This window comes from Eucyclogobius newberryi, unplaced genomic scaffold (genome assembly GCF_026437365.1).
Source record: "Eucyclogobius newberryi isolate DKJ021-1_F unplaced genomic scaffold, fEucNew1.0.hap1 SCAF_2, whole genome shotgun sequence".
Lineage (NCBI taxonomy): Eukaryota > Metazoa > Chordata > Actinopteri > Gobiiformes > Gobiidae > Eucyclogobius > Eucyclogobius newberryi.
The window spans coordinates 2,006,157-2,033,966 of record NW_027315834.1 but is presented as its reverse complement, the minus strand read 5'-3'; the positions used below and the strand labels follow the sequence as shown (position 1 = coordinate 2,033,966).

At 45.4% G+C, this 27,810-nt stretch overlaps 1 protein-coding gene across 1 annotated transcript; it reads left to right on the top strand.

Annotated features, from left to right (window-relative positions):
• Positions 1-1,939: 1,939 nt before the first annotated feature.
• LOC140367927 (uncharacterized) lies at positions 1,940-26,216 on the top strand. The gene is made up of 4 exons (XM_072454713.1): positions 1,940-2,149; positions 4,608-4,712; positions 9,323-10,621; positions 23,072-26,216. The coding sequence occupies exons 3-4, from the start codon at positions 9,344-9,346 to the stop codon at positions 24,911-24,913; spliced, it is 3,120 nt and encodes a 1,039-aa protein (XP_072310814.1). The 5' UTR covers positions 1,940-2,149; positions 4,608-4,712; positions 9,323-9,343; the 3' UTR covers positions 24,914-26,216.
• Positions 26,217-27,810: the final 1,594 nt, after the last annotated feature.

Sequence of the window (27,810 nt, the reverse complement as noted above, 5' to 3'; positions counted from 1 at the left end):
TCAATATCTACTTTTGTACCTACCCTGTATTGCAACACAGGAATTACCCCATTGTGGGACAAATAAAGGCTTGTCTTATCTTCTTTTAGTCCTGGTTTAGAACTGGGTTTAGTCCCGGTTTAGACCCGGTTTAAACCCAGTTTAGACCCGGTTTAGTCCTGGTTGAGTCCTGGTTTAGACCCGGTTTAGTCCCGGTTAAGACCTGGTTTAGTCTTGGTTTAGACCTGGGTTTAGACCTGGTTCAGTCCTGGTTTAGTCCTGGTTTAGACCCGGTTTAGACCTGGTTTAGACCTGGTTTAGTCCTGGTTTAGTCCCGGTTTAGTCCTGGTTTAGACCTGGTTCAGTCCTGGTCTAGTCCTGGGTTTGTTGTTTCAGAGCCTTTTCACGTGACACGCGCTCCCTCTGGTGGAAGACAGAGGTCGGTGCAGACGTCACAGTCCCGGGACAGGGGGGCGGGGCTTCAGAAGAGAAATGTAATAAAAACATGATGAAATATGATTAAAGATAAAGGTCTGTCTGTGACCAAAGGTCCTCCAACACCAGCTTTACTCTGATTTGTATTTAACTGTTGTTGTTATTTTATGGCGGTTGACATCCGAGTGTTGCATTACCGCCAGACTTTATTCCTTAGACTGTGTCGTAGTCCAAACAGTTCTTCTTCCAGTGCTTTGACAAAGCCCAAGAGGTCATGAGACGTCTTTGTTATTGTATCCTATAGAGAGCACTCACGTGACGTCACACGGACGCCCCCCACGCTCCCCCCACGCTCCCCCCACGCTCCCCCCACGCTCTCCCACGCTCCCCCCACGCTCCTCCAGGCTCCTCCCACGCTCCTCCCACGCTCCTCCCACGCTCCTCCCACGCTCCTCCCACGCTCCTCCCACGCTCTCCCACGCTCCCCCCACGCTCCCCCCACGCTCTCCCACGCTCCCCCCACGCTCCCCCCACGCTCTCCCACGCTCCCCCCACGCTCCCCCCACGCTCCCCCCACGCTCCTCCAGGCTCCTCCCACGCTCCTCCCACGCTCCTCCACGCTCCTCCCACGCTCCTCCACGCTCCTCCCACGCTCCTCCCACGCTCCTCCCACGCTCCTCCACGCTTCTCCCACGCTCCTCCACGCTCCTCCAGGCTCCTCCCACGCTCCTCCCACGCTCCTCCCACGCTCCTCCACGCTCCTCCCACGCTCCTCCCACGCTCCTCCCACGCTCCTCCCACGCTCCTCCAGGCTCCTCCAGGCTCTTGGCCGTCCTCAGTGCGTGTCCCCCTATACAAGCCCATTCTAAACCGCAGTCAGTCTGCTTCGATTTACGACGAAACACGGTTCAAAGAGGCCCAAAACTTCATTAATGATATCGCACTCTTTACTATTATCACAATGGTGAAGGTTTATGTGGCAGTTGATGCAGCAACCGGGAAGATAAAGTTCTATCCGATACCGAGGAACCCGGAAATAAGAGCGCGATGGACATAGACATTTATTTATATATATCTATATCTATATCTATATATATATATATATATATATATAGCTATATATATAGATCTATATCTATATATATATAGATCTATATATATATATATATAGATATAGATCTATATCTATATCTATATCTATATCTATAGATATAGATATAGATATAGATATATATATATACCTTCTCACAGGTTAAAGAAGAAAAAAAAAAAGAGTTGTTTCGTTTGTTCGAGTGTTGTACATTTCTCACATGAAACTATTGTATTTTTCTGTGTTGATTTTCTACGTTTTAAGTGTTTGATGTGTCATTTGTTCTTGCTGCATTGTACCACTGTTGTTCTGGAGCGATATCAAAGGTTTAATTCTCATCCAGAGGGAGGGTCGTGTTACCGGCCTGGCCCCTTTAAGAGAGAGGGGCATTGTGGGTAACCGGAAGTGCGCTGCTGTTCTTCCGTGTGTGTTCTCGGCGCGTGTGTGTGTGTGTTTGTGTCGCCGCTGCTCCGTGTGTCCTGCATTCTGTTTGATGAATCCAAATCAAATCGTGTTGTATCGAGTCGTGTTCCTGCTCAGCCTCTGCTCCACGGTCAGGAGTTTACTGGGCAGAGGAAGAAAGGCACTCTGGACTCTCTCGACTTCATCAAGACCTACAACGGCTCCAGCTCAACACAGCCGAAGGTCAGTGGAGAATGACATTATGTTTGTACAGGAATGTGTTTCATTCACTTATGTCCAGCGTTTAGGACAACGTTTTAACTTGTTTGTGACGTTAGCTAGTCGGCTAACGCTACAAAGCTAAAACAACAAGAAGCGTGGAAGGATGTCCAGATGAGTCACACGGGGGAGGGAAAAGAACGAGTCGCGGCGCGTGTTTTTCTGCGTTTTTGGGTGAAATAGTTTGACTTGAGCCACGTCCAAACAGCAATCTGCCTGACATTTGGAGGTGAACTCCCGGAAAAGATTCTTTTGGATTATATCTGCTCTGGAATAAGACCTTTTGAACAACCTCCTGTAAGATGTTTTACTGCTCAAGAATATGGCCATGTTGTGACGGTGTGTAGAGGGGAAAAGAGATGAGCAAACTGTGGAAAGTATGAATGTGATTTTGAAGAGTGTAGAACAGGGGTGGGCAAACTTTTTGACTCGAGGGGCCACATTGGGTTCTAAAATTTGACCGAGGGGCCGGCTTAGGAAAATATGGATGGTGTGTTTGTGTGAACGGATGAATTACTATAAATTACACGCAAGATTTGACCTGTAACTTGTAACAAAGCAAACACATGCATGGCTTAATGTACAAATTGTTTTCCAAATGCATTAAATAATGATTAATTTAATTACATTTCAGTTTTTTTTAATTAGCATTTCTTCTCCCCACAAATGATCGAGTAGTAACATCATGTAATGATTAATATCCATAAATAAAAAATGTTAATAAATGTCACCAGAATATGCAAACATTTTGACTTTAATGTTACATTTTTGCACGTCTGTCCTTCTCACGTCTCCAGTGGTTGGACACTTTGTCCAGGTTGATGCTTCGTTTGCTTCTTGCTGTCACTTTATGCTCATCAACTGCTCCAAAATGTGCCACTTCTAGACCATTTCTGGATGATATTATTCATAAACTAACCTGTCACCCGCGGTCCGCTTTAGAACAGATCACAGCTGTCTCTGTCCTTGAAGACTCTGTGAGCTGATTTACCTGTGTCTTCGCATCAGGATCATCTGCTCCTGAGCTCGTACTCATCGAGTGAGTGTTACATTGTGACATGAGATATTTACATATATTACATATGCTCCAGATAATGATGCAAATGTGTCTTTTGACTCGTGAGTCAGGTCTGGCCAAGAAAGTCTCATTTACACAATAGTGACACGCCAGTTGTCTATTGAACGTGCCCGCGGACCGCGCTGCGCCTCGGGCCACGGTTCGCTCTGCGCTGCGGGACTAATAAGACTGATTTCTCAGTGACTATGATACTGTTTGTAATAGAGATGCACCGATCAATCGGCCGCCGATTTAAAAAGCCGGTTTTAGGTCGAATCGGCCAGAATCTGTGACCGGCCGGTCCATGTCGTAATTGCTGGTTTTCGGCCGATCCAAACTGACCCGCATGCGCGGTGCGCAGCAGCTCAACGCGCCCAGAGCAAAACAGCTAAAAACTACAAGAGTCTTTCAGAGCGCGGCGGCCAAAGTGTCCAGTTTACATTCAAGTCTATGTAAACGTGGGTCGAACACCTCCTGCGTTTCCCGCGGCGCAATTTCAGCGTTTTCTCCGCGGAGCGCGGCGCAGAGGGTGCGTTTTGGTGCTTACCGCTCTAGACGCTTTGACAGGCAGAAGCTTCAAGGCGTTAAAAATGTTCGTGGCAGAAAAGTTCAGATTTGTTCAACTTTGGTGGAACACCAGAAGGACCGAGCCTGGAGGAGGATCAGAGGAGACTGGACTGTGGGTCAGTTATTACAACTTTGAGAGAATTAAAATCTACGTGTTGATAGTTGATGCGGTCAAAATAATTTGCGCTGGTTTGTGTTTGACGAGTTCATGTGTTTATTCAGAGTTATCTGCAGAAGAGCAGGGACACATGAAGGAGACAGAAGACAGAGGACATGTGCAGAAGAGTAGGGACACATGAAGGGGCCAGAAGAAACAGCAGCAGGGCTGTCGGAAGGGTTGTTGTTCTGCTCAACTAGCAGAGAGCTAAGCTACGAGCTAATGCTAACAAGAGACCTCATCCACCTGAAATGAGACTTTAAAAATACTTTGATGCATTTGAGACAAACATGATGTAGAAACAAAACTTAAATTACTGACTCGAACAGCGAAATGAGTGACTACAATGTAATGTCAGGACTATTTAATTGTCGCACAGCCTCAGACATGTTCACACAATCAGCTGTGCTCTAGAATCTATAGTGCTCTAGAATCTATAGTGCTCTAGAATCTATAGTGCACAGCTGATTGTGCTTCTAGAGAGCGTGTGAAGTTATCAAAGAGCTGATGAAACTGGAAAATGTTATTGGCAACATATGTGCCTCATTTAATATACTGTATTATAATAGTAAAAGTTTGAATAATATTGCAGTAAATGTACTGGGCTCAAATATAACTGCTGTACAATGTTCTCTTTTAAGATCTGGATTTGCCTTCAGCCCTCCCTGTTGTTCCTGCCCCTGCTGCTCCTTCCCCTGCTCCTGCTGCTCCTTCAGGGGATGCTGGCCTTTCTGCTGCACCCACAGGTGTGTAAAAGCATTTGGTTGGATTACAAGTTGTTTTTTAGCCTGTGTCATCTAAATGGCTATATATATATATATATATATATATATATATATATATATATATATATATATATATATATATATATATATATATATATATATATATATATATATATATATATATATATATATATATATATATATATATATATATATATATATATATATATATATATATATATATATATATATATATATATATATATATATATATATATATATATATATATATATATATATATATATATATACATATATACATATATACACACACACACACACTACAGTTGAATGACCAAGAACCGTCCAATGGTATAACAAACTTCACTGCCGAGCATGGGTGACAAAGAAAAGAGTTGTTGACTTCGTGTATATATATATATATAAAAACGTGTGTCCTGTTTACATGACCCTTTTTCACATATATAATACTGGGTAGTTTGTGGGAAAATCAGTGGCTAGATAGAAAAATCGGTTTTGGCAGGTCAGACCTCCTTAAAAACCGGAAACCGGTTTCGGCCAAGGATTTTGGAATCGGTGCATCTCTAGTTTGTAATAAAACACACAACAGCGTTTTGAAATTAAAACTATAGAGAACACAACGTGTCCCCTGGACAGTGCTTCTACTGTCCACAAGAGTCTTCTACAGTGTGTCAAACTCTAGCGCTTCCTGCTTGATTGCCCCCGGTGGCCGTTTGTGGTGAATTTTATTTTCTTAGTTCGCGCACACAAGGACATCTATGTGCAGCATTTTGAGAACGAAGAGCTCTGTTTGGATTATGGTTCCGGCGTAATGTGCTCTCTTCTTTTTGTTCCTGTTAGTAATCTTGCTGCTGCATTTTGAACCAGTTGAAAGCTTTTTATGGAGCTTTTAGGACCTGCTGTGAGCAGGAGTTACAGGAGAATCTAGACGTTACAAATGCATGGATAAGTTTTTCAGCATCACTTTTAGGCAGAATCCTTCTGATTTTGGCTCTTGTTGCGCAAATGGAATTAGTCTGTTTTACAGACGTGATTTATATGAGCTTTAAATGAGAGCTCCTGGTCAAATAAGACTCTGAGGTTTCTTACAGTAGAACTGGAGGCTTCACTGACATTGTCCAGTGTGACTATCTGCTCAGATAGAGCGTCTCGTAGATGTTTAGGACCAGCAGAATGACCTCGGTTTTTTCAGGGTTAAGAAGGAGATAATTAAGTGTCATCCAGGTTTTTATATCCTTCACACAAGCACTAAAGCGGCTTCCACACCGCCGCGGCCGAAGCGTCCAGTTTACATTCAAAGTCTATAGTAAACGTGCGTCGAGCACGTAGTGCGTTATCCGCGGCGCGATTTCTTTGTCTTTGCGGCGCGTTTTCTTACGCTCTCGACGCTTTGAGCGCACGTATGAGCCGGCCGATGCGGCGTTCAGATATGTTGAGGTCTCTGCAGCAGAAGCGTAGCACCCTCCGCAGCAGCCAATCAAAGCTGACGCTCCAGTGACGTACGTACGTATTTCCACTCGCATTTCCGGTATTCCCCGTGGAATTCCCCAAGAAGAGCCACTTCTTCCTTGCTCGTCAACAATGGCAGACGAAAGACTGATTGTGGCCGTGTGGGAGAAAGGAGCTGTACGATGTATTCACGGTGGAATACAGAGACAGAAACAAACCAAAAACGCGAAAACAACACTCGATATCCGCCATTTTACACAATGAAAGGCCACACAGACCACTGCGCATGTGCGCAGACAGCTCGAGCGCTCCGTACTCGCGCCTGTGTATGTGCCCGTGGCGTCGAACGCGCGTCCGGTGCGTAAACCTTTCAAATGTACACGCGCTCAAATTCTGCGTCGGGCGCGATTAGGCCGCAGCGGTCTGTACGAGGCTTTATTCCTGCTTTATAGTTTATCCATGTTTTTCTGGTAGTTATGGTTTTAGTCTTGCTTTAGCCCTGGTTTTGTCTTAGGTCTGCTTTGCACTAGTCGAGTCATGTTTCTGGTAAACACTGTTTTAGTGCTTTTGTCCTGCTTTTAGTCATTTAATATCGTTAGGATATTTTTACTACTCTGAAAGTAAAGTCTTATGTTGATTTATGATGTTGAATTGTGCCACTGTGAAGTGTTTGTGGAATTTATAGAGATAAAACAGAGTTCAACAAATCATGTTGTTGTTGTTGTTTTATGGCGGTTGGCATCCGAGTTCAACAAATCATTTACATTGGAACATGAGACCTTTTCAAAGTTTGTCATTTCCATTCCCCCTTTGTAATTATTAGATCTAGAATGTGCACTCTGCTGTGGGCGGGGCCACTCTGCTGTGGGTGGAGCTACTCTGCTGTGGGTGGGGTCACACTGCTGTGGGCGGGGCCACTCACATGCTGAGTAAGCCTGAAGGTTTCAAGGACAGTGTCAAGCTCTTTAGCGTTTGTCACAAATATGATCCACATGCACATTGAAATCACCTGTAATGACCAAACCATCAGAGTCTGTGCCACTGAAACATCTCAGTAAAATCAACAATAAAATGTTGGCTGTGCTGGAGAGGCTCGTATAAAACAATGACGAGAATGGATGGAGAGATGGCTCCATTTTAAAGGATACATACTCAAATGATAAAAACCCCATAAGACAAACTGCGGGTAATTATTTCATCTCTAAAGACAGCACAGACTCCGCCCCCCTTTTTGTTTTCTCGTGTTTCAGATTCAAATTTAACGTTGGGTGGAGCAGATTCTATCAGAACTACATTTCCTGTGTTTTTGTCAAGTTTCAGTTAAAAACATAAAATCAAGATAATGAGAATTAGGGCTGCAACGATTACTCGAGTTAATCGAATAAATCGATTACAAAAAAGCTTCGATTGTTATTTTAATCAAAGCTTTTTTAATTGGTGAAGTGAAATGTTGCTGTTTTGGGGACAAACTTATATGAAATTAAGAATAAAATGTGTTTTTTTTTTAAGGCAGAAACTAAATTTTTTATGTGTGTTTAAGAGGACGGTCCTCTGCGCTGGAGGAGAGATTCAGAACCTTGGAACTTGTGGTGTTGGAACCTACAACTAAGTTAAATTTGATGCTGGTGTTATTCCCACGATAAAAGAAGACAATGGACCACGAGAGCTATAAAAGTTTTATTGATGATTTTACTGAGATGGTTCAGAGTGGCCCCACCCACAGCGCAGAGTGGCCCCACCCACAGCGCAGAGTGGCCCCACCCACAGCGCAGAGAGGCCCCACCCACAGCAGAGGGCACATTCTAGATCTTATAATTACAAAGGGGGTTAATATTTCAAATGTCAATGTGGTCGATGCTGCTCTGTCTGATCATGTCTGTCTTCTTTGACATGTCTGTATTTACTAAACCAACGGCTGGTCCTGCAGCTGTTCAGGGGCTGGTCCTGCAGCTGTTCAGGGGCTGGTCCTGCAGCTGTTCAGGGGCTGGTCCTGCAGTTGTTCAAAGGACACACATAAATGATGGGCCATAGTTTAATACACATCACCATGTAAGATCTGGCCTGATAATAGTCTGGCCTTAAGGAATTTGTTTTTTCTGCACAGGATTCTGGGGCCCCTTGTTTTACGAGCAGAAGGTTTAGACGGGAAGAAGAGATGTTGAAGGAGACCCTAGATGGGTACTTTTCCTGTACCTCTGCTTGCCTCATAGGAGAACCGTTTCCGTGAGCTAATTTCTGTCAAAGATCAATGGTTTATGGCTCTTTGTTCTGGTGCAGTATAAATATGAGGTGAAAAGCTTAAAGCGGGGCTCTCTCCATTCCGGCTGCGAGGAGTCCAGACGATATGTCGGCTGTCTGTACATGGATGCTTGTATGGAAGAAACATTCTCTAACAGAGTGAGCTTCCTTTTTTCCCACTCGACGCGCCTCAAGAATCACCTCAGGCACCACAATGGCACAGGTGCACTGTTTATGGAAATGATCAACTTTGAAAATGTCTCATGTTCTTAATGTAAATGATTTGTTGAACTCTGTTACATCTAGTGTTTTGAGTGTTCTGGACACCATTGCTCCTATAGAGGCTAAAATGGTTAAAAATAAGCAGAAGGCTCCATGGAGAAATGATGATTGGGTCAGGGCACAGAAAAGGGAGTGTCACCGGGCCCAACGGAAATGGTGCAAGTCAAAGCTCCAGGTTCAAAATGAGTTTAACAAAAAAGTTGAAAATGTACAACCTCATTTTATGTAGAACTAGGGAAATAGGGAAAGATATTTTTCTGAAATAATTGGAAGCTGCAGTAACAACTCGCGTGTCCTGTTTGCCACAGTAACAGATGAACAAACCCCATGTTTTTGCCAAATCCTTTGCCAAAATGTTGAATGTAAACATGTTTAAATGACAGAGCTCTGGGTCAGACTGGTTTGATACTGTCGGTCTTCACCCAAAGCCAGAGCCTGTTACACTGTCCACATTCTTATAGAAACAGTAAAGTCCTGTTCATTTCATAACTCACTGAAGCTTGTGAAAATATTCTTTTCTGTAACACCCCTCTCAACAGTGATAAGGAACTGAAAAAAGTATAAGTTCTTTATTTAACACTATTATTACTTTATGTGTTCTTTTTCTGTGTTCATGGCAGATCTAAAAGTCCATCAGAAGAATGGGGTTCACCTGTGACCAGTGTGGAAAGACATGGAGGTCTGCTTCTGCACTCAAGACACACTACAGAACTCACACAGGAGAAAAGCCATACGAGTGTGACCAGTGTGGAAACAGTTTTTCTACAGCAGGTCATCTCAAAATACACACCAGAATCCACACTGGAGAAAAACCTTACAGCTGTAATGTTTGTGAGAAGGCATTTTCCCAGTCAAGCCCCTTAATAACACACATGAGAATCCACACTGGAGAGAAACCATATGAGTGTGACCAGTGTGGACACTGTTTTTCTACAGCAGGTGCTCTCAAGACCCACTCACGAATCCACACTGGAGAGAAACCTTGTAAGTGTGACCAGTGTGAGAAGGCTTTTAGAACATCAAATGTCCTCTTGATTCACTACAGAACCCACACAGGAGAAAAGCCATATGAGTGTGACCAGTGTGGAAAGAGTTTTTCTAAAGCAGATCATCTCAAAATACACACCAGAATCCACACTGGAGAAAAACCCTACAGCTGTAATGTTTGTGAGAAGGCATTTTCTCAGTCAAGCCCCTTAATATCACACATGAGAATCCATACTGGAGAGAAACCTTACCGGTGTGAAGTTTGTGAGAAGGCATTTTCAGACTCGAGATGCTTAATATCACACATGAGAATCCACACTGGAGAGAAACCTTTTAAGTGTGACCAGTGTGAAAAGGCTTTCAGAACGTCAACTGACCTCACCAAACATTACCGAACCCATACAGGAGAGAAACCATACGAGTGTGACCAGTGTGGAAACAGTTTTTCTAAAGCAAGTGCTCTCAAGACCCACTCCAGAATCCACACTGGAGAGAAACCGTACAGCTGTAATGTTTGTGAGAAGGCATTTTCAGACTCAAGCAGCTTAGTAAAACACATGAGAATCCACACTGGAGAGAAACCTTACAGCTGTGATGTTTGTGAGAAGGCATTTTCAGACTCAAGCAGCTTAATAAAACACATGAGAATCCACTCTGGAGAGAAACCTTACAGGTGTGATGTTTGTGAGAAGGTATTTTCAGAATCAAGCAGCTTAGTAAAACACATGAGAATCCACTCTGGAGAGAAACCTTACAGGTGTGATGTTTGTGAGAAGGCATTTTCCCGGTCATGCCACTTAATATCACACATGAGAATCCACACTGGAGAGAAACCTTACAGCTGTAATGTTTGTGAGAAGGCTTTTTCAGACTCAAGCAGCTTAATAAGACACATGAGAATCCACACTGGAGAGAAACCTTACAGCTGTGATGTTTGTGAGAAGGCATTTTCAGTCTCAAGCAGCTTAATAAATCACATGAGAATCCACACTGGAGAGAAACTATGAGTGTGACCAATGTGGAAACAATTTTTCTCGAGCAGGTTCTCTCAAGAAACACACCAGAATCCACACTGGAGATAAACCTTACAGCTGTGAGGTTTGTGAGAAGGTATTTTCAGTCTCAAGCAGCTTAATAAAACACATGAGAGTTCACACTGTTGAAAAGCCTTAGTTTTATCAGATTCATGTGTTTTCATATCAAACTTCTGCTAATGTTCATGTTTTATGATAAATGAGCTCGTCATCTTGACACTGTTTTTTTAGAAAAACAGGACGTTTCGACTCATCCAAGAGTCATTCTCAATCTGAGGATCTAGTTTGAGAATGCAGATATTATTCTACTCTGAGTAGGCCCCGCCCACCAGGCAGAACCTACTGATGAAGGGTGTTTACAGTTTCACTTGAGATTATTCTCCAAGCTAGTTAGCTGACTTTAGCTCCCTCATCACTGAGTACCTGATAAGCTTCTCCCGCCCCGTGGCTTCAAGACACTATTGTATACGACGGGTATGTTGAACCTTAAGCTTCCATTTCTGTTCAAAGAGTGATTCTCTTTCTGAACAAAATGTCCTCTGTAGGACATATGTGTCCAAAGAGACCTTTAAAAGACATGACCTTTTCATCATTCAAGACACTGTTGCAGAAAGCAAAGCAAAATGTTGGATGGGTGGAAGAATGTTCCCCATCCCCCATGGAGCAACAACACTGTCTTCACCACACCCCCCTCCCCCCCTTTGGGTCAACACCTCTGATAAAGAACACAGAGGACACCAAAAGGACCTGACCCCTGTGGAGAAGTGGAATCGTCCACTGTAACAAATCCTCTTGTTCTGCTGGATGGAAACTTTCTCAGGATGAAGTCCTTAATGACTGTATTTCACATTTAAAGTGATTTATATAAATGATGTAAATAGAGTGATTATTTTACCATTTATTATTAGTATTATTTTGTCTTACGCTAGCTGTTTTTATTTTATCTCTCTTTTCCCCTTCATTCCTTATTACGAAATGAGGGGTTCTGTTTATAGGAGTTTTTGTTTCTAAGAGTTCTTCTATTAAGAGTGTTTTTTAAAAGTAATCCGTCCTTTTCCTCTGTGTCTGTATTTCCCCATGTGTGGACAATAAAGGAATATCTTATCTTAAGGTTTACTGTGTGATCTAAACTTGTCACTAAATCATGCTTTAGTTTAGTTTGCCTTAAGAACTGTGTTTGAACTGTGTTTATGTCATATTTAAAGGCGCAATGGACGATTTTTCGGCGATTTGAGAACGCAGGCGGAAGTGCACATGCCACTCCCCCGTGCTCATGCCCCTCCCCCGTGCACATGCCACTCCCCTGTGCTCATGCCCCTCCCCCGTGCACATGCCACTCCCCCGTGCACATGCCCCTCCCCCGTGCGGACCAATACAACACACACGTGCGTTCGTTTAGTAGCGCAATGGAGCGCATCGCATCTCTCGTCTCCCGTAGATTTCCGTCTACTTCTGCATCAGCTCGAACTGTCTTTCTCCGTCTTCATTTTGCCCCGTACACTGAGGGAACTATATTATGATAGATCAATGCGCTTAGACACATGGAAATATGGGATGATCCGCACGCGGTTGCAGGTGAGCGGGAGGTGCGTTTTATGATTGACACGTGGCAGGACTAATCGGCAGTCCACGCCACGAGGAAATAAGACTCAGATTTGGGCCAAAAAAATTGTCCATTCAACCTTTAATGTACTTCCTCATGACCTGCTCATGATGTGTGTTCATTGACATTGTTGCAGTTTGTTGTTATGGTTACATGTCATTTTGATGCTTTAACTTATATTTGTCCTAATTAGAAATGTCTTTGACTGAGAGTACGCCCACTCTAGGCCACACCCCATTCACCCCAAACTAATCCAAAATAGTTGTAATTAATGATGAGGATCGAGTTTGGCAAATCAATTTCTTGTAATATCCACTGTACATGTCTTAAAAAAAAAATACTTTGATAACTTTGAGGCTTTGTCAATCGTTCACTCACCGATGCAAGTTCCTAGTCTGTGATTTTTGTTCACTGACAAAGGCAATAAAAGGTTTTGTGATTCTGTTTTCACACATGTAAATGGATTTTCAGGTTTGACTGAGCGTCCACGTCATCAGGAGTTAAGTTAGTCACATCTTCTTTGATATTAAAATGAAGTTCATGTACAAGCTCCTCCAAATTCCCAACAAGATGTGACAACTGCAATAAGAGATGCACTTGAATACTTTATAAACTAAGAGCTTTAATGTATTCACTTTCACATGTTCACCTCTCCTTGAACCGACACCTTAACGTGGTGGAGGGGTTTGAATGATCCCAGGAGCTATGTTGTCGGGGGCTTCAAGCCCCTGGTCGGGTCTCCCAAGGCAAACAGGTCCTAGGTGACGGGTCTGACAAAGATCGGTTCAGAAGCCTCTTATGATGACTACAAGAACAAGGCAGTTTACGTCGCCCGGAACGGCGTCACCGGGGCCCCATCCTGGAGCCAGGCCTGGGATGGGTGCTCCATGGCGAGCGCCTGGTGGCCGGGTCCTACCCCACGGGGCCCGGCCGGGCACAGCCCGAAAGAGCGACGTGGGGCCGCCCTCCTGTGGGCCCACCACCCGCAGGAGGATCCATAAGGGGCCGGTGCAGAGACTAACTCTGGGGACATGGAATGTCACCTCGCTGGGGGGGAGAGAGCCTGAGCTTGTGCGGGAGGTTGAGCGATACCGATTAGATATAGTGGGCCTCACCTCCACGCACAGTTTGGGCTCTGGAACCCATCTCCTCGAGAGGGGCTGGACGCTCCACTTCTCTGGTGTTGCCCACGGGGAGAGGCGGGGCTGGTGTGGGCTTGCTTATAGCCCCTCAGCTCAGCCGCCACGTGTTGGAGTTCACCCCAGTGACCTGTCCCCCACCCGAAGTTGGGGGACAGGTCTCTCACTGTTGTGGCGGCCTACGGGCCGAACGGCAGTGCAGAGTACCCGGCCTTCTTGGAGTCCTTGGGAAGGGTACTGGACAGTGCACCGACCGGGGACTCCGTTGTTCTATTGGGGGACTTGAACGCCCACGTGGGCAATGACAGTGACACCTGGAGAGGGGTGATCGGGAAGAACGACTTCCCCGATCTGAACGACTTCCCGATCTGAACCCGAGCGGTGTTCAGTTTTTGGACTTCTGTGCCACGGATTGTCCATAACGAACACCATGTTCAAGCACAAGGGTGATGGACACCCTTGTGCTTGAACATGGTGTTCGTGCACATGGCACCAGGACACCCTAGGCCGGGGGTCAATGATCGACTTTGTTGTCGTGTCATCAGACCTCTGGTCGCGTGTTTTGGACACTCGGGTGAAGAGAGGGGCGGAACTGTCAACCGATCACCACCTGGTGGTGAGTTGGATCCGCTGGCGGAGGAGGAAGCCGGACAGACTTGGCAGACCCAAACGCATTGTGAGGGTCTGTTGGGAACGTCTAGTTGGAGCGCTTTGTCAGTAGGGTATTCAACTCGCACCTCCGGGAGAGCTTCTCCCATGTCCCGGGGGAGGTCGGGGACATTGAGTCCGAGTGGACCATGTTCTCCGCCTCCATTGTTAATGCGGCTGCTCGGAGTTGTGGTCGCAAGGTCTCCGGTGCCTGTTGTGGCGGCAACCCCCGAACCCGGTGGTGGACACCGGAAGTAAGGGATGCCGTCAGACTGAAGAAGGAGGCCTATCAGGCCACTCTGGCTTGTAGGTCTCCTGAGGTCATTGACAGGTATTGGCAGGCCAAGCGAGCCACGGCTCGTGTTGTCGCAGAGGCAAAAACCCGGGCCTGGGAGGAGTTCGGGGAGGCCATGGAGGAGGACTATCGGTCGGCACCCAAGAAATTCTGGCAAACCGCCCGTCCCTCAGGAGGGGGAAGCAGTGTCTCACCAACACCGTTTACGGTGCAGGTGGAGGCCTGCTGACCTAGACTGGGGATGTCGTCGGACGGTGGAAGGAATACTTTGAGGATCTCCTTAATACCTCAGTCACGTCTTCCGAAGAGGAAGTAGAGACCGGGAACTCGGAGGCTGGCTCATCCATCACCCAAGCTGAAGTCACTGAGGTTGTTCGCAAACTCCTCGGTGGCAGGGCTCCGGGGGTGGATGAGATCCGCCCTGAGTACCTAAAGTATCTGGATGTTGTAGGACTGTCTTGGCTGACACGTCCCTGCAACATCGCGTGGCGGTCGGGGACCGTGCCTCTGGACTGGCAGACCGGGGTGGTGGTCCCTCTGTTCAAGAAGGGGTGTGTTCCAACTACAGAGGGATCACACTCCTCAGCCTCCCCGGTAAGGTCTATTCCAAGGTAATGGAGAGGAGAATCCGAGCGATAATTGAACCTCGGATTCAGGAGGAGCAGAGTGGTTTTTGTCCCGGTCGTGGAACACTGGACCAGTTCTATACCCTCCATCGGGTGCTCGAGGGTTCATGGGAGTTTGCCCAACCAGTCCACATGTGCTTTGTGGATCTGGAGAAGGCTTTCGACCGTGTCCCTCGGGGTGTCCTTTGGGGGGTGCTCCGGGAGTACGGGGTCTGGGGCCCTTTGCTCAGGGCTGTCCGGTCCCTGTATGACCGGAGCAGGAGCTGTGTTCATTGCCGGCAGTAAGTCAGACCTGCTCCCAGTGCATGTTGGATGTCCGCCAGGGCTGCCTTTGTCACTGGTTCTGTTCATAGTTTTTATGGACAGAATTTCTAGGCGCAGTCAGGGGTCGGAGGGTGTCCATTTTGGGGACCACAGGATTCCATCTCTGCTGTTTGCAGACGATGTTGTCCTGATGGCTCCATCAAACCCGGACCTGCAACATGCACTGGGACGGTTTGCAGCCGAGTGTGAAGCGGCTGGGATGAGAATCAGCACCTCCAAATCCGAGGCCATTGTTCTCGACCGGAAAAAGGTGCCTTGCCCTCTCCAGGTGGGTGGGGAGTCCTTGCCCCAAGTGGAGGAGTTCAAGTATCTCGGGGTCTTGTTCACGAGTGAGGGAAGGATGGAGCGTGAGATTGACGGGCGGATCGGTGCAGCGGCTGCAGTGATGCAGTCGCTGCATCGGACCGTTGTGGTGAAGAGGGAGCTGAGCCGAAAGGCAAAGCTCTCTATTTACCGGTCACTCTACGTTCCTACCCTCACCCATGGTCATGAGCTTTGGGTAGTGACCGAAAGAACAAAGAACAAGATCGAGGATACAAGCGGTCGAAATGAGTTTCCTCCGCCGGGTGGCTGGGCGCTCCCTTAGAGATAAGGTGAGGAGCTCGGCCACACGGGGGGAGCTCGGAGTAAAGCCGCTGCTCCTCCACGTCGAGAGGAGCCAGCTGAGGTGGCTCGGGCATCTGTTCTGGAGCCTCCTGGGCGCCTCCCTGGGGAGGTGTTTCAGGCATGTCCCACCGGGAAGAGGCCCCGGGGAAGACCCAGGACACGCTGGAGAGACTATGTCTCTCGGCTGGCCTGGGAACGCCTCGGGATCCCCCCGGAGGAGTTGGAGAAAGTGTCTGGGAAGTCTGGGAGTCCCTGCTCAGACTGCTGCCCCCGTGACCCGGCCCCGGATAAAGTGGCAGAAGATGGATGGATGGATGTTCATTTCTGTATGACTTTAGTGGGAGGCATATATATACTTCAAACAAAACATCACCCCTGTGGACAGCTGCTGATTTATTCAGTCTACTTTATTTATTCAATGTTGTCCACGTGTGATAAAAGGAGCTCTCAAGCTGCTAGATATGTTGTACTTCAAAAGAAAGTGTCACCCACTTATTTCCAGTTCAATCAATCATTCTGGAAAGAAGTCAGTTTGTTCTCCAAACCCACAAATAAACAAATATCCTCAACCTAATCTACATATTAATACTACATCTAAATATTTCAGTGACTTTTAAAAAATCTTGTCAAAGCAACAAATGCTCAAACTAGTGTCACTCAGACCATCCTCCAGCACCAGCTTTACTCTGATTTGTATTTAACAAAGAAAATCTAGGTCTAATTTAAAATGTCTTTTTCCTCTTTGCAGAGATTGTTTCTACTTCTAATCACAATGAATCAGAAATGAAAATACAAAATGACAGAGGGTCAGCTTCAGTCCAGACACTGGTTTGTGCTCCAAAGGGTCAGAAACTCCTTCAGTTTAGTCACGTGTTTTAGGAAAAATAGGCCCCAAGCACAAGGTGTTTAAATGGGTCAATTAAAGGCTCCTGTTCTGCCTAGTGACGGTTTCTGATTGGTCGCAATTAATAGTTAGCCCCACCTCGTGTTAAACTATCAATTTGGCTCGCGTTGCGACCGGCGGCCCACATCACCACATGGAGCCATGGGGCGTTTTCAAAAGGGTTCAAGGTAAAGTCTGACCTTTGGCATGAAGCTGGAGGTTTAGATTTACTTATGTTTCATTTTCCAGAAAACTATTTTGACAGAGGTCAGTGTCAGTGGTCAAGGCTTTCCAGCCACGTGTTTAAAGAAAAAAACAACCAAAACAAAGAGAAATGGTGAATTATTAAATCTTCCAATAATTACAAAAAACAACAATAGGAGACATGAAAATTACCATGTACAAATGTCAATAAATCAAGATCATAGTCATAAGTAGTCAAAGGAAGAAAAAGTCACTTCAAGGCCTGCAACGTCCTTATGCAGCCTCAGATCCATCAGCAAACAGACCTTAGAAAGAGGTCCAGGTAACTAGTCTTCATTATAATCCTGACTTGGAGAACGAATCCTTTCTGATCAGGAAATGTCTCCAAAACTTTTCCCATTAGCCAGGAATGTCTTGGCGCAGTTCTGTCCATAACAATCACAATATCCCCGGGGATAAGATTCATTTCCACTTTAGACCAGCGCTGGCGTTCCTGTAACAGAGGCAAGTATTCCTTGATCCACCGTTTCCAGAACAAGTCTGACATGTATTGAACTTGTCTCCATCTTCTCGTAGCATACAGGTTGGCAGGCTGGAACTCCCCTTGAGCTAAAGAAGGCAAGTTCTTCATAAACAGGTGGTTGGTTCTCCTCCTATAATCAGACTCCTGAATTCCTCAGGGAACCTTCTCTCCTGACTGAATGTTATGACTGCGGGTGCCGCTTCATTCAAGTCCTCCACAGTGAGACTGCTTGATGCAAATGTTCTTTTGAATCGCTTCATCTCATCTTCCACTTCATTGCATTGAGCGTAACTTGCTCCGAGCTCCTTTCTCTTCTTAGAGCAGGACAACAGCCTCCACTTGCACCTCTGCCACGCCACAGATTTCTTTAGACAGACCCTTTTCAAATAGTTCAGCCTCTGTTCAACAGCTCTTTTAGTGTTAAGCATGCTGATGTTCAGCTCCTTCAGTGGCAGCCGGACCTTATAGTGACCATCTAAATGTTTAGCAGATGATGTCACCATTTCGAGGATTTTTTGTTATCCTCTCTGGACAATCCTGGCTCTTTGTCCATGGATGACTCAGGAAAGTCTTACTTAAACTGCTGTTGCCACATTTCTTCTAAGTTCACGATGGACACACCCTGTTCACTGTCACTGACTCACAATCAATGGCCTGCCCACTGTTCCCTGTCAGCGGCCCATTCACAGTCCAGCCCAGCACAGTCCTTATGGCGGAGGGTCCATCGTTGATGCTGCAGATAACCTCTTGTGGCTCCATAGCTTTAGGAACATTAATGCCAATCAACGAGATCGATCCCTGCGTCGATTTGAGGTAAGGCAAGATGTCTCAGGTGTGGCCATTTTCTTAGATCCTTCTTTGTAGGAATGTTGCTCTGATACACTGGCAGTGACTCCTGTGAATAGACACTTGGTAAATCAATGAAGTTATCACTGTCAAATGCAGCAACCTCCAACTCTGGCACAATAAAGCTGCTCACAACCTTTTCCTGGCCCATGGTTCTGAGAAGAATGCTGCTCCTCCTTCCTGTCAGGTGCAGCCGGTGCATCAAGTCTTCTGTACAGAACTCTGCTGTGCTTCCTTGATCCAGGAAGGCGTAGGTGTAGATGGTTTTATTACCTCGTTTGGCCTTAACCTGGACTGGCACAATAGGCAGCTTACAGTGCTGTTCTCCAGCCCCTGTAAGACCACTTGAAACCAGGGCATTGTCCACAGACCCAGAGATGTTCTGCTGGGTCCGGTCAGTACTCATGTTGTCCCTGTGCAATACAGTTGGATGCTTCCGGACACATTTTAAGCAGGAGATCCTCTTCCGGCATTCCTTCCTGATGTGTCCTTTACACATACAACTGGAACAGAAGCCATTCTCCTTTAAGAAGCTCATCTTCTCTTTGTGTGGCAGCATTTCCAACTGTGTACACTCCTCCAATGTGTGTCTTCCTTCACAACAGCGGCATATTTATGTTGACCGGATTTCTCTAACTGATGTTTTTTCTCAATAGGTTCTACAGTTGTGACAAAGCTGGTCCCTTTATTTCCAGAGCGGGGCCGTGAGTGTTTATTGTGGCCTTTATTCATGGTGAATGTGTCTTGTATGTTGCCCAACACTGGGTCAGTGAGTATCTCCACCTGCTTTTCCACAAATGTTGTTATGTCAGTAAACTTTGCTCTCCTGTTCTGCTTCTCCTGTAGGTCGCAGGCACAACTTCTCCACCGCTCCCTCATCTTGTATGGCCTTTTTTATGATTTCAAGCATGCTGGAGGGGGTATCCAGGTCGTGTAGATACTGAACATCCTCCATTACATTACAACAGCCGGGGACAAAAAGACCATGTTCCTGCAATGCTGAGACGTCCTCAGTTTTAATTTGGGGCCAGGACAAGGCTCTTTCCATAGAAGCAGATGCCACTTTCTGCTCATTCCCATAATGTTCCTTTAGTAAAGTCTTTGCTCTTGTGAAGCCTCTTTCTGGGTCAAGATGTTGGCGACTTCTCACCAGCTCCTTTGCATGTCCCTTTGTGTATTGTTCAAGAAAGTATCATCTATCACAGTTGTCATTTGTGTTACATTCAACAGCATTTTCAACCGCTCCTACAAAGGTGTAATATTTCAGTGGATTACCATGGAACACTGGGATTTCTCTTTTGGGGAGAGCAGACGAGCATTGTTGTTGTACGAGAAGTGATGTCATTTCATTTGCTTTCTCATTATTTCACACTGTCGTTTGCTGTTCCAACATTTTGACTAAATGTATTGCCAGTGTCATTGTGTTGTTCATCTTCATGTGCGATACTGTCGTGCACAATACTGTCGTGTGCGATACCGTCGTGTGCGATACCGTCGTGTGCGATACCGTCGTGTGCGATACCGTCGTGTGCGATACCGTCGTGTGCGATACCGTCGTGTGCGATACCGCCGTGTGCAATACCATCGTGTGCAATACCGTGACATAATGTTGATCTTCCTGGTGCAATATATGAGTTTTATCAGAGTTTTTCTACAAGAGTGTTTTTTATAAGCTTTTCTGCTTCTCAATATCTACTTTTGTACCTACCCTGTATTGCAACACAGGAATTACCCCATTGTGGGACAAATAAAGGCTTGTCTTATCTTCTTTTAGTCCTGGTTTAGAACTGGGTTTAGTCCCGGTTTAGACCCGGTTTAAACCCAGTTTAGACCCGGTTGAGTCCTGGTTTAGACCCGGTTTAGTCCCGGTTAAGACCCGGTTTAGTCTTGGTTTAGACCTGGTTCAGTCCTGGTTTAGACCTGGTTTAGTCCTGGTTTAGTCCTGGGTTTGTTGTTTCAGAGCCTTTTCACGTGACACGCGCTCCCTCTGGTGGAAGACAGAGGTCGGTGCTGACGTCACAGTCCCGGGACAGGGGGGCGGGGCTTCAGAAGAGAAATGTAATAAAAACATGATGAAATATGATTAAAGATAAAGGTCTGTCTGTGACCAAAGGTCCTCCAACACCAGCTTTACTCTGATTTGTATTTAACTGTTGTTGTTATTTTATGGCGGTTGACATCCGAGTGTTGCATTACCGCCAGACTTTATTCCTTAGACTGTGTCGTAGTCCAAACAGTTCTTCTTCCAGTGCTTTGACAAAGCCCAAGAGGTCATGAGACGTCTTTGTTATTGTATCCTATAGAGAGCACTCACGTGACGTCACACGGACGCCCCCCACGCTCCCCCCACGCTCTCCCACGCTCCCCCCACGCTCCTCCAGGCTCCTCCCACGCTCCTCCCACGCTCCTCCCACGCTCCTCCCACGCTCCTCCCACGCTCCTCCCACGCTCCTCCAGGCTCCTCCCACGCTCCTCCCACGCTCCTCCCACGCTCCTCCACGCTCCTCCCACGCTCCTCCACGCTTCTCCCACGCTCCTCCAGGCTCCTCCCACGCTCCTCCCACGCTCCTCCCACGCTCCTCCCACGCTCCTCCACGCTCCTCCCACGCTCCTCCCACGCTCCTCCCACGCTCCTCCCACGCTCCTCCAGGCTCCTCCAGGCTCTTGGCCGTCCTCAGTGCGTGTCCCCCTATACAAGCCCATTCTAAACCGCAGTCAGTCTGCTTCGATTTACGACGAAACACGGTTCAAAGAGGCCCAAAACTTCATTAATGATATCGCACTCTTTACTATTATCACAATGGTGAAGGTTTATGTGGCAGTTGATGCAGCAACCGGGAAGATAAAGTTCTATCCGATACCGAGGAACCCGGAAATAAGAGCGCGATGGACATAGACATTTATTTATATATATCTATATCTATATCTATATATATATATATATATAGCTATAGATATAGATCTATATCTATATATATATAGATCTATATATATATATATATATATATAGATATAGATCTATATCTATATCTATAGATATAGATATAGATATAGATATATATATATATACCTTCTCACAGGTTAAAGAAGAAAAAAAAAAGAGTTGTTTCGTTTGTTCGAGTGTTGTACATTTCTCACATGAAACTATTGTATTTTTCTGTGTTGATTTTCTACGTTTTAAGTGTTTGATGTGTCATTTGTTCTTGCTGCATTGTACCACTGTTGTTCTGGAGCGATATCAAAGGTTTAATTCTCATCCAGAGGGAGGGTCGTGTTACCGGCCTGGCCCCTTTAAGAGAGAGGGGCATTGTGGGTAACCGGAAGTGCGCTGCTGTTCTTCCGTGTGTGTTCTCGGCGCGTGTGTGTGTGTGTTTGTGTCGCCGCTGCTCCGTGTGTCCTGCATTCTGTTTGATGAATCCAAATCAAATCGTGTTGTATCGAGTCGTGTTCCTGCTCAGCCTCTGCTCCACGGTCAGGAGTTTACTGGGCAGAGGAAGAAAGGCACTCTGGACTCTCTCGACTTCATCAAGACCTACAACGGCTCCAGCTCAACACAGCCGAAGGTCAGTGGAGAATGACATTATGTTTGTACAGGAATGTGTTTCATTCACTTATGTCCAGCGTTTAGGACAACGTTTTAACTTGTTTGTGACGTTAGCTAGTCGGCTAACGCTACAAAGCTAAAACAACAACACAAATGAAAGTCAGACTCTGGGGACGATGGAAGCGTGGAAGGATGTCCAGATGAGTCACACGGGGGAGGGAAAAGAACGAGTCGCTGCGCGTGTTTTTCTGCGTTTTTGGGTGAAATAGTTTGACTTGAACCAAGTCCAAACCTTCTCCGCTCTCTAGAGCGAGGAGCGAGGAGTGACGCGATGGAGGCGGAAATGGAGTCGGACAGTGACGAGCCAAATCTACTCAACTCAAAAGAAAAGAAGCAAAAAGAAATGGAGTTTGAGTGAAGCAAGTAGAGGAGAAGGAGGATTTACGGTCGGTGTGGTGGAAACTGATGTGATCGAGGGAGTATTTAATGAGCCACACGAGGTTGTCAAGATTGTGGCTGAGGAGATAGGAGACATACATTTCATCAGGAGAACAAGGAAAGGAATGGTCATAATAAAGTGTAAAACAAAGATACGGCAGGAAAAAGCACTGGCTTTGGAAAGATTGAAACATTGGTGCCGCGCGGCCGGTGAGAGGACGGCGGGAAGTTGAACATGAACAACCTCATTTTATGTAGAACTAGGGAACGATATTTTTCTGAAATAATTGGAAGCTGCAGTAACAACGGGCGTGTCCTGTTGCCACAGTAACAGATGAACAAACCCTCCATCATTGATGTTCAACATCTTTCTGTCAAAATGTTGAATGTAAACATGTTTAAATGACAGAGCTCTGGGTCAGACTGGTTTGATACTGTCGGTCTTCACCCAAAGCCAGAGCCTGTTACACTGTCCACATTCTTATAGAAACAGTAAAGTCCTGTTCATTTCATAACTCACTGAAGCTTGTGAAAATGACACTTATTTTCCCCGTAACAACACCACTCTCAACAAGTTCTTTATTTAACACTATTATTACTTTACTTCTTTTTCTGTGTTCATGGCAGATCTAAAAGTCCATCAGAAGAATGGGGTTCACCTGTGACCAGTGTGGAAAGACATGGAGGTCTGCTTCTGCTCTCAAGACACACTACAGAACTCACACAGGAGAAAAGCCATACGAGTGTGACCAGTGTGGAAACAGTTTTTCTACAGCAAGTGCTCTCAAAAGACACACCAGAATCCACACTGGAGAAAAACCTTACAGCTGTAATGTTTGTGAAAAGGCATTTTCAAACTCAAGCCACTTAATATTACACATGAGAATCCACACTGGAGAGAAACCTTACAGCTGTGATGTTTGTGAGAAGGTTTTTTCAAGATCAAGCAGCTTAATATCACACATGAGAATCCACACTGGAGAGAAACCTTTTAAGTGTGACCAGTGTGAAAAGGCTTTTAAAACATCAAAAGAACTCCCAGTTCACTACAGAACCCACACAGGAGAAAAACCATACGAGTGTGACCAGTGTGGAAAGAGTTTTTCTACAGCAAGTTCTCTCAAAAGCCACAGCAGAATCCACACTGGAGAGAAACCTTACAGTTGTGATGTTTGTGAGAAGGCATTTTCGAACTCAAGCCACTTAATATTACACATGAGAATCCACACTGGAGAGAAACCTTACAGCTGTGATGTTTGTGAGAAGGTTTTTTCAAGATCAAGCAGCTTAATATCACACATGAGAATCCACACTGGAGAGAAACCTTTTAAGTGTGACCAGTGTGAAAAGGCTTTTAAAACATCAAAAGAACTCCCAGTTCACTACAGAACCCACACAGGAGAAAAACCATACGAGTGTGACCAGTGTGGAAAGAGTTTTTCTACAGCAAGTTCTCTCAAAAGCCACAGCAGAATCCACACTGGAGAGAAACCTTACAGCTGCGATGTTTGTGAGAAGGTTTTTTCAAGATCAAGCAGCTTAATATCACACATGAGAGTCCACACTGGAGAGAAACCTTACAGCTGTGATGTTTGTGAGAAGGCATTTTCAGAATCAAGCCACTTAATATCACACATGAGAATCCACACTGGAGAAAAACCTTACAGCTGCGATGTTTGTGAGAAGGTTTTTTCAAGATCAAGCCACTTAAGATCACACACCAGAATCCACACTGGAGAGAAACCTTACAGCTGTGATGTTTGTGAGAAGGTATTTTCCCAGTCAAGCCACTTAATATCACACATGAGAATCCACACTGGAGAGAAACCTTACAGGTGTGATGTTTGTAAGAAGGCATTTTCAGACTCAAGCAGCTTAATATCACACATGAGAATCCACACTGGAGAGAAACCTTACAGCTGTGATGTCTGTGAAAAAGCATTTTCCCAGTCAAGCAGCTTAATATCACACATGAGAATCCACACTGGAGAAAAACCTTACAGCTGTGATGTCTGTGAAAAGGCATTTTCCCAGTCAAGCAGCTTAATAAAACACATGAGAATCCACTCTGGAGAGAAACCTTTTAAGTGTGACCAGTGTGAAAAGGCTTTTAGAACATCGAATGGGCTCTCTGAACATTACCCTACTCACACAGGAGAAAAACCATATGAGTGTGACCAGTGTGGAAACAGGTTTTCTACGGCAAATCATCTCAAAAGACACGCCAGAATCTACACAGGAGAAAAAACATATGAGTGTGACCAGTGTGGAAACAGGTTTTCTACAGCAAATAATCTCAAAAGACACACCAGAATCCACACTGGAGAGAAACCTTACAGCTGTGATGTTTGTGAGAAGGTTTTTTCAAGATCAAGCCACTTAATAAGACACATGAGAATCCACAATGACCGTATGAGGACATCTCGACAGCGTCTTTTAGGAAATGAGGTTTTGTTAAGAGCTCCTCCAACTCAACAAAGCATTCTCTACCTGAACAAATGTTGTGCTTAAATTGTGACAATGTTTGGTTTCTTTATCATGAAGAATAGAAGAGAAGAATAGACCTGCTTTGAACCATTTCTTCTTAAACCAGGACCCTGGCTTTGACACTTCTCATGTATGTTCTGCAAGTGGTCAATGGTCCATAACCACTTCTCCTTTATGGTGTCTTCATCACCAGGTCTGACCACATAACACACCAATACAGCTGATATGTTCTCCCCTTTATCCACTCCTTCATCCTCTCATTGCCCTTCTTTTTTCACAGTGCATCCAGTTTTCTGCTGAGTCATGAAAGTATACAAGGCATATGGGTGAAAACTAGGAAACCAAGACGGCATAAGACAATATTCTGATTCTAGTTACCTTTCACCACATGCCAGCAATCATAGAAATGAGGCACTTCCCTCTCGTACCCACTTGGCCTCCTTTCTGTGTCGGTCTGTCACTAGAGCTGTAATTGGATGTCACCAACTTCTTGTGGACAACGTTTTAGAGCCTCCAGCTCCGTGTGCGAGCTTCCCAGGGTTTCATTGCTCTAAACAATATATGGTATAATCAACAGTTTTTCTAAGCTCTCATTTATTAAATAAGATGTGTAAGTACGTGTAAAGTCATATCTCACCTGGACAAGTTGAACTGAAATTAGCTTATTTGTGGCTTGCTCAAAGAGTCTAACTCCCAAACTTTGCACAATGACCCATGGGATGGTGTGACCGAGCTGCCTAAGTCAGCCCGTGCACTGACGGCACGCACAACCGCGCGCTCCTGTATCGCGCGCTGAGCACGCACACAGAACGCGTAAACCGGCCAAGATATGCGTGTGTCACAAGCGCATTGATCTTACCTTTCACTCTCCTCATTTCATATCAGTTTTCATCTCTTTCGGTGGCATCCCGGGGGCACACTGGGTCCTGCCGAGAGCCCAGCTCCTCACTCTGTTCACTTCCGCACACGCTCCCGTACCGCACACTGATTGGCCAAACGGAGATAAAGGTACGGGGCGCATTTTATGGCACCGTTGCGCGCGGTAACGATGATCAGGTGACTGTAGGGGATTATTTTTTGGTATTTTGTTGTTTATTTGTACTGGGACCGCCCATTTGGCGAAGGAATGGTGAGGTAATATTTTGTGTTATTTTGGGGTATATTTTCATGTATTCATTTGGGGGAAATTGTGTGTAGTTTGTGAAAGTATTTTGATTGGCTCATGTATGTCCGTGGGAGGGGCATAGGGGTATTTGAGCGGGGCGGTTTTGGGCTGCCAGGGAGTGGGAGTGTGGCTGCAGAGCTGGCAGCACCTGAGAATCTGAAAATCAGAGAAAGCGAGAACTTTAAAGCCTAGACGACCAGTGTAAATATACCTTATCCTATTGTTTTAGTTTGGACACTTTGTAAATGGCACAGGGATTTTTGTTTATTCTTCTTAGTTGTTTTGGCACTTAAATAAACCGTCAAACTGGATTTTGACTCGGCCATAGTTCTTTTGAAAAACGAGCCCACAACAGATGGCATCGGGCATCAGCTCCTGAAATGAGACTTTAGCCCTGGTACTTTCCCATGAGTCTCTCTTTGCTGTCCTTGCAGGTGTCAAAAACAACCTCATGTAGGTAAAGAGACTGATGATAAAAGAATGTCCTCATTGAAATACACTGTATGTTGAGGAAACTGGAAATAAAAAGTGATCAACATCAGAAAATGTAGACAACTAATTCTGGAGTAAATTGAGCAAAAATAATCCAGATAAAAACAAATATTATTCAGTTAGAACCTACGGGAAAAGCCACAAGACTGTGGTTGTCCTGGACCCGGTGAACAATATGGCTGCACTGAGGAGAATGTTGAGAAGTGGCATTTGTCTGACTGATGGTTGACTTCACCATTCACCCTTTTCACCACAGTTGTCACACAGCGTCTTTACAGCAAGAAGGGCGCCTCTCGCCTGAAATAATGTATTTGAATGTGTAATATGACATAGGTCTTGGCAACTGGTATCATTTACAATCAGTTGTGTTGAAGGATAAACCCAGGTGGTTAGAAATGTACCTGTCTGTAACAGCGATTGGTTCCATAACATAGAGAACACACAGATAACAAGGTGAGTAAAGCTGACTCCAAGACAACATCTTTTCTTCTCTTATTAAATGCTTCTTCCTCGTCTGATCTGTTGAACGCACAAAATAAGTGCTTATATGACTGAATAAAGTAGTTGGGTGATATTGGGAAATGTCTTGGTATTTTCACTCATGAAACTTACTTCATCTCATCAAACTGACAGTTTTGATCATTGAAAACATCGTCTGCTGGAACAGAGTCATCACCATCTCATTTGGAGAAATCATCAACTAAATATTATTATAAACCTGGTTTAGTCCTGGTTTAGTCCTGGTTTAGTCCTGGTTTAGACCTGGTTTGGACCTGGTTTGGACCTGGTTTAGTCCTAGTTTAGACCTGGTTTAGACCTGGTTTAGTCCTGGTTTAGTCCTGGTTTAGTCCTGGTTTAGACCTGGTTTAGTCTTGGTTTAGTCCTGGTTTAGACCTGGTTTAGTCCTGGTTTAGTCCTGGTTTAGTCCTGGTTTAGTCCTGGTTTAGACCTGGTTTAGACCTGGTTTGGACCTGGTTTAGTTCTGGTTTAGAGCTAGTTTAGACCTGGTTTAGACCTGGTTTAGTCCTGGTTTAGTCCTGGTTTAGTCCTGGTTTAGACCTGGTTTAGTCTTGGTTTAGTCCTGGTTTAGACCTGGTTTAGTCCTGGTTTAGTCTTGGTTTAGTCCTGGTTTAGACCTGGTTTAGTCTTGGTTTAGTCCTGGTTTAGACCTGGTTTAGTCCTGGTTTAGACCTGGTTTAGGTTTTTCATGTGACACGCTCCCTCTAGTGGAAGACAGAGGGCAGTGCAGAGGCTGCACTAGCTG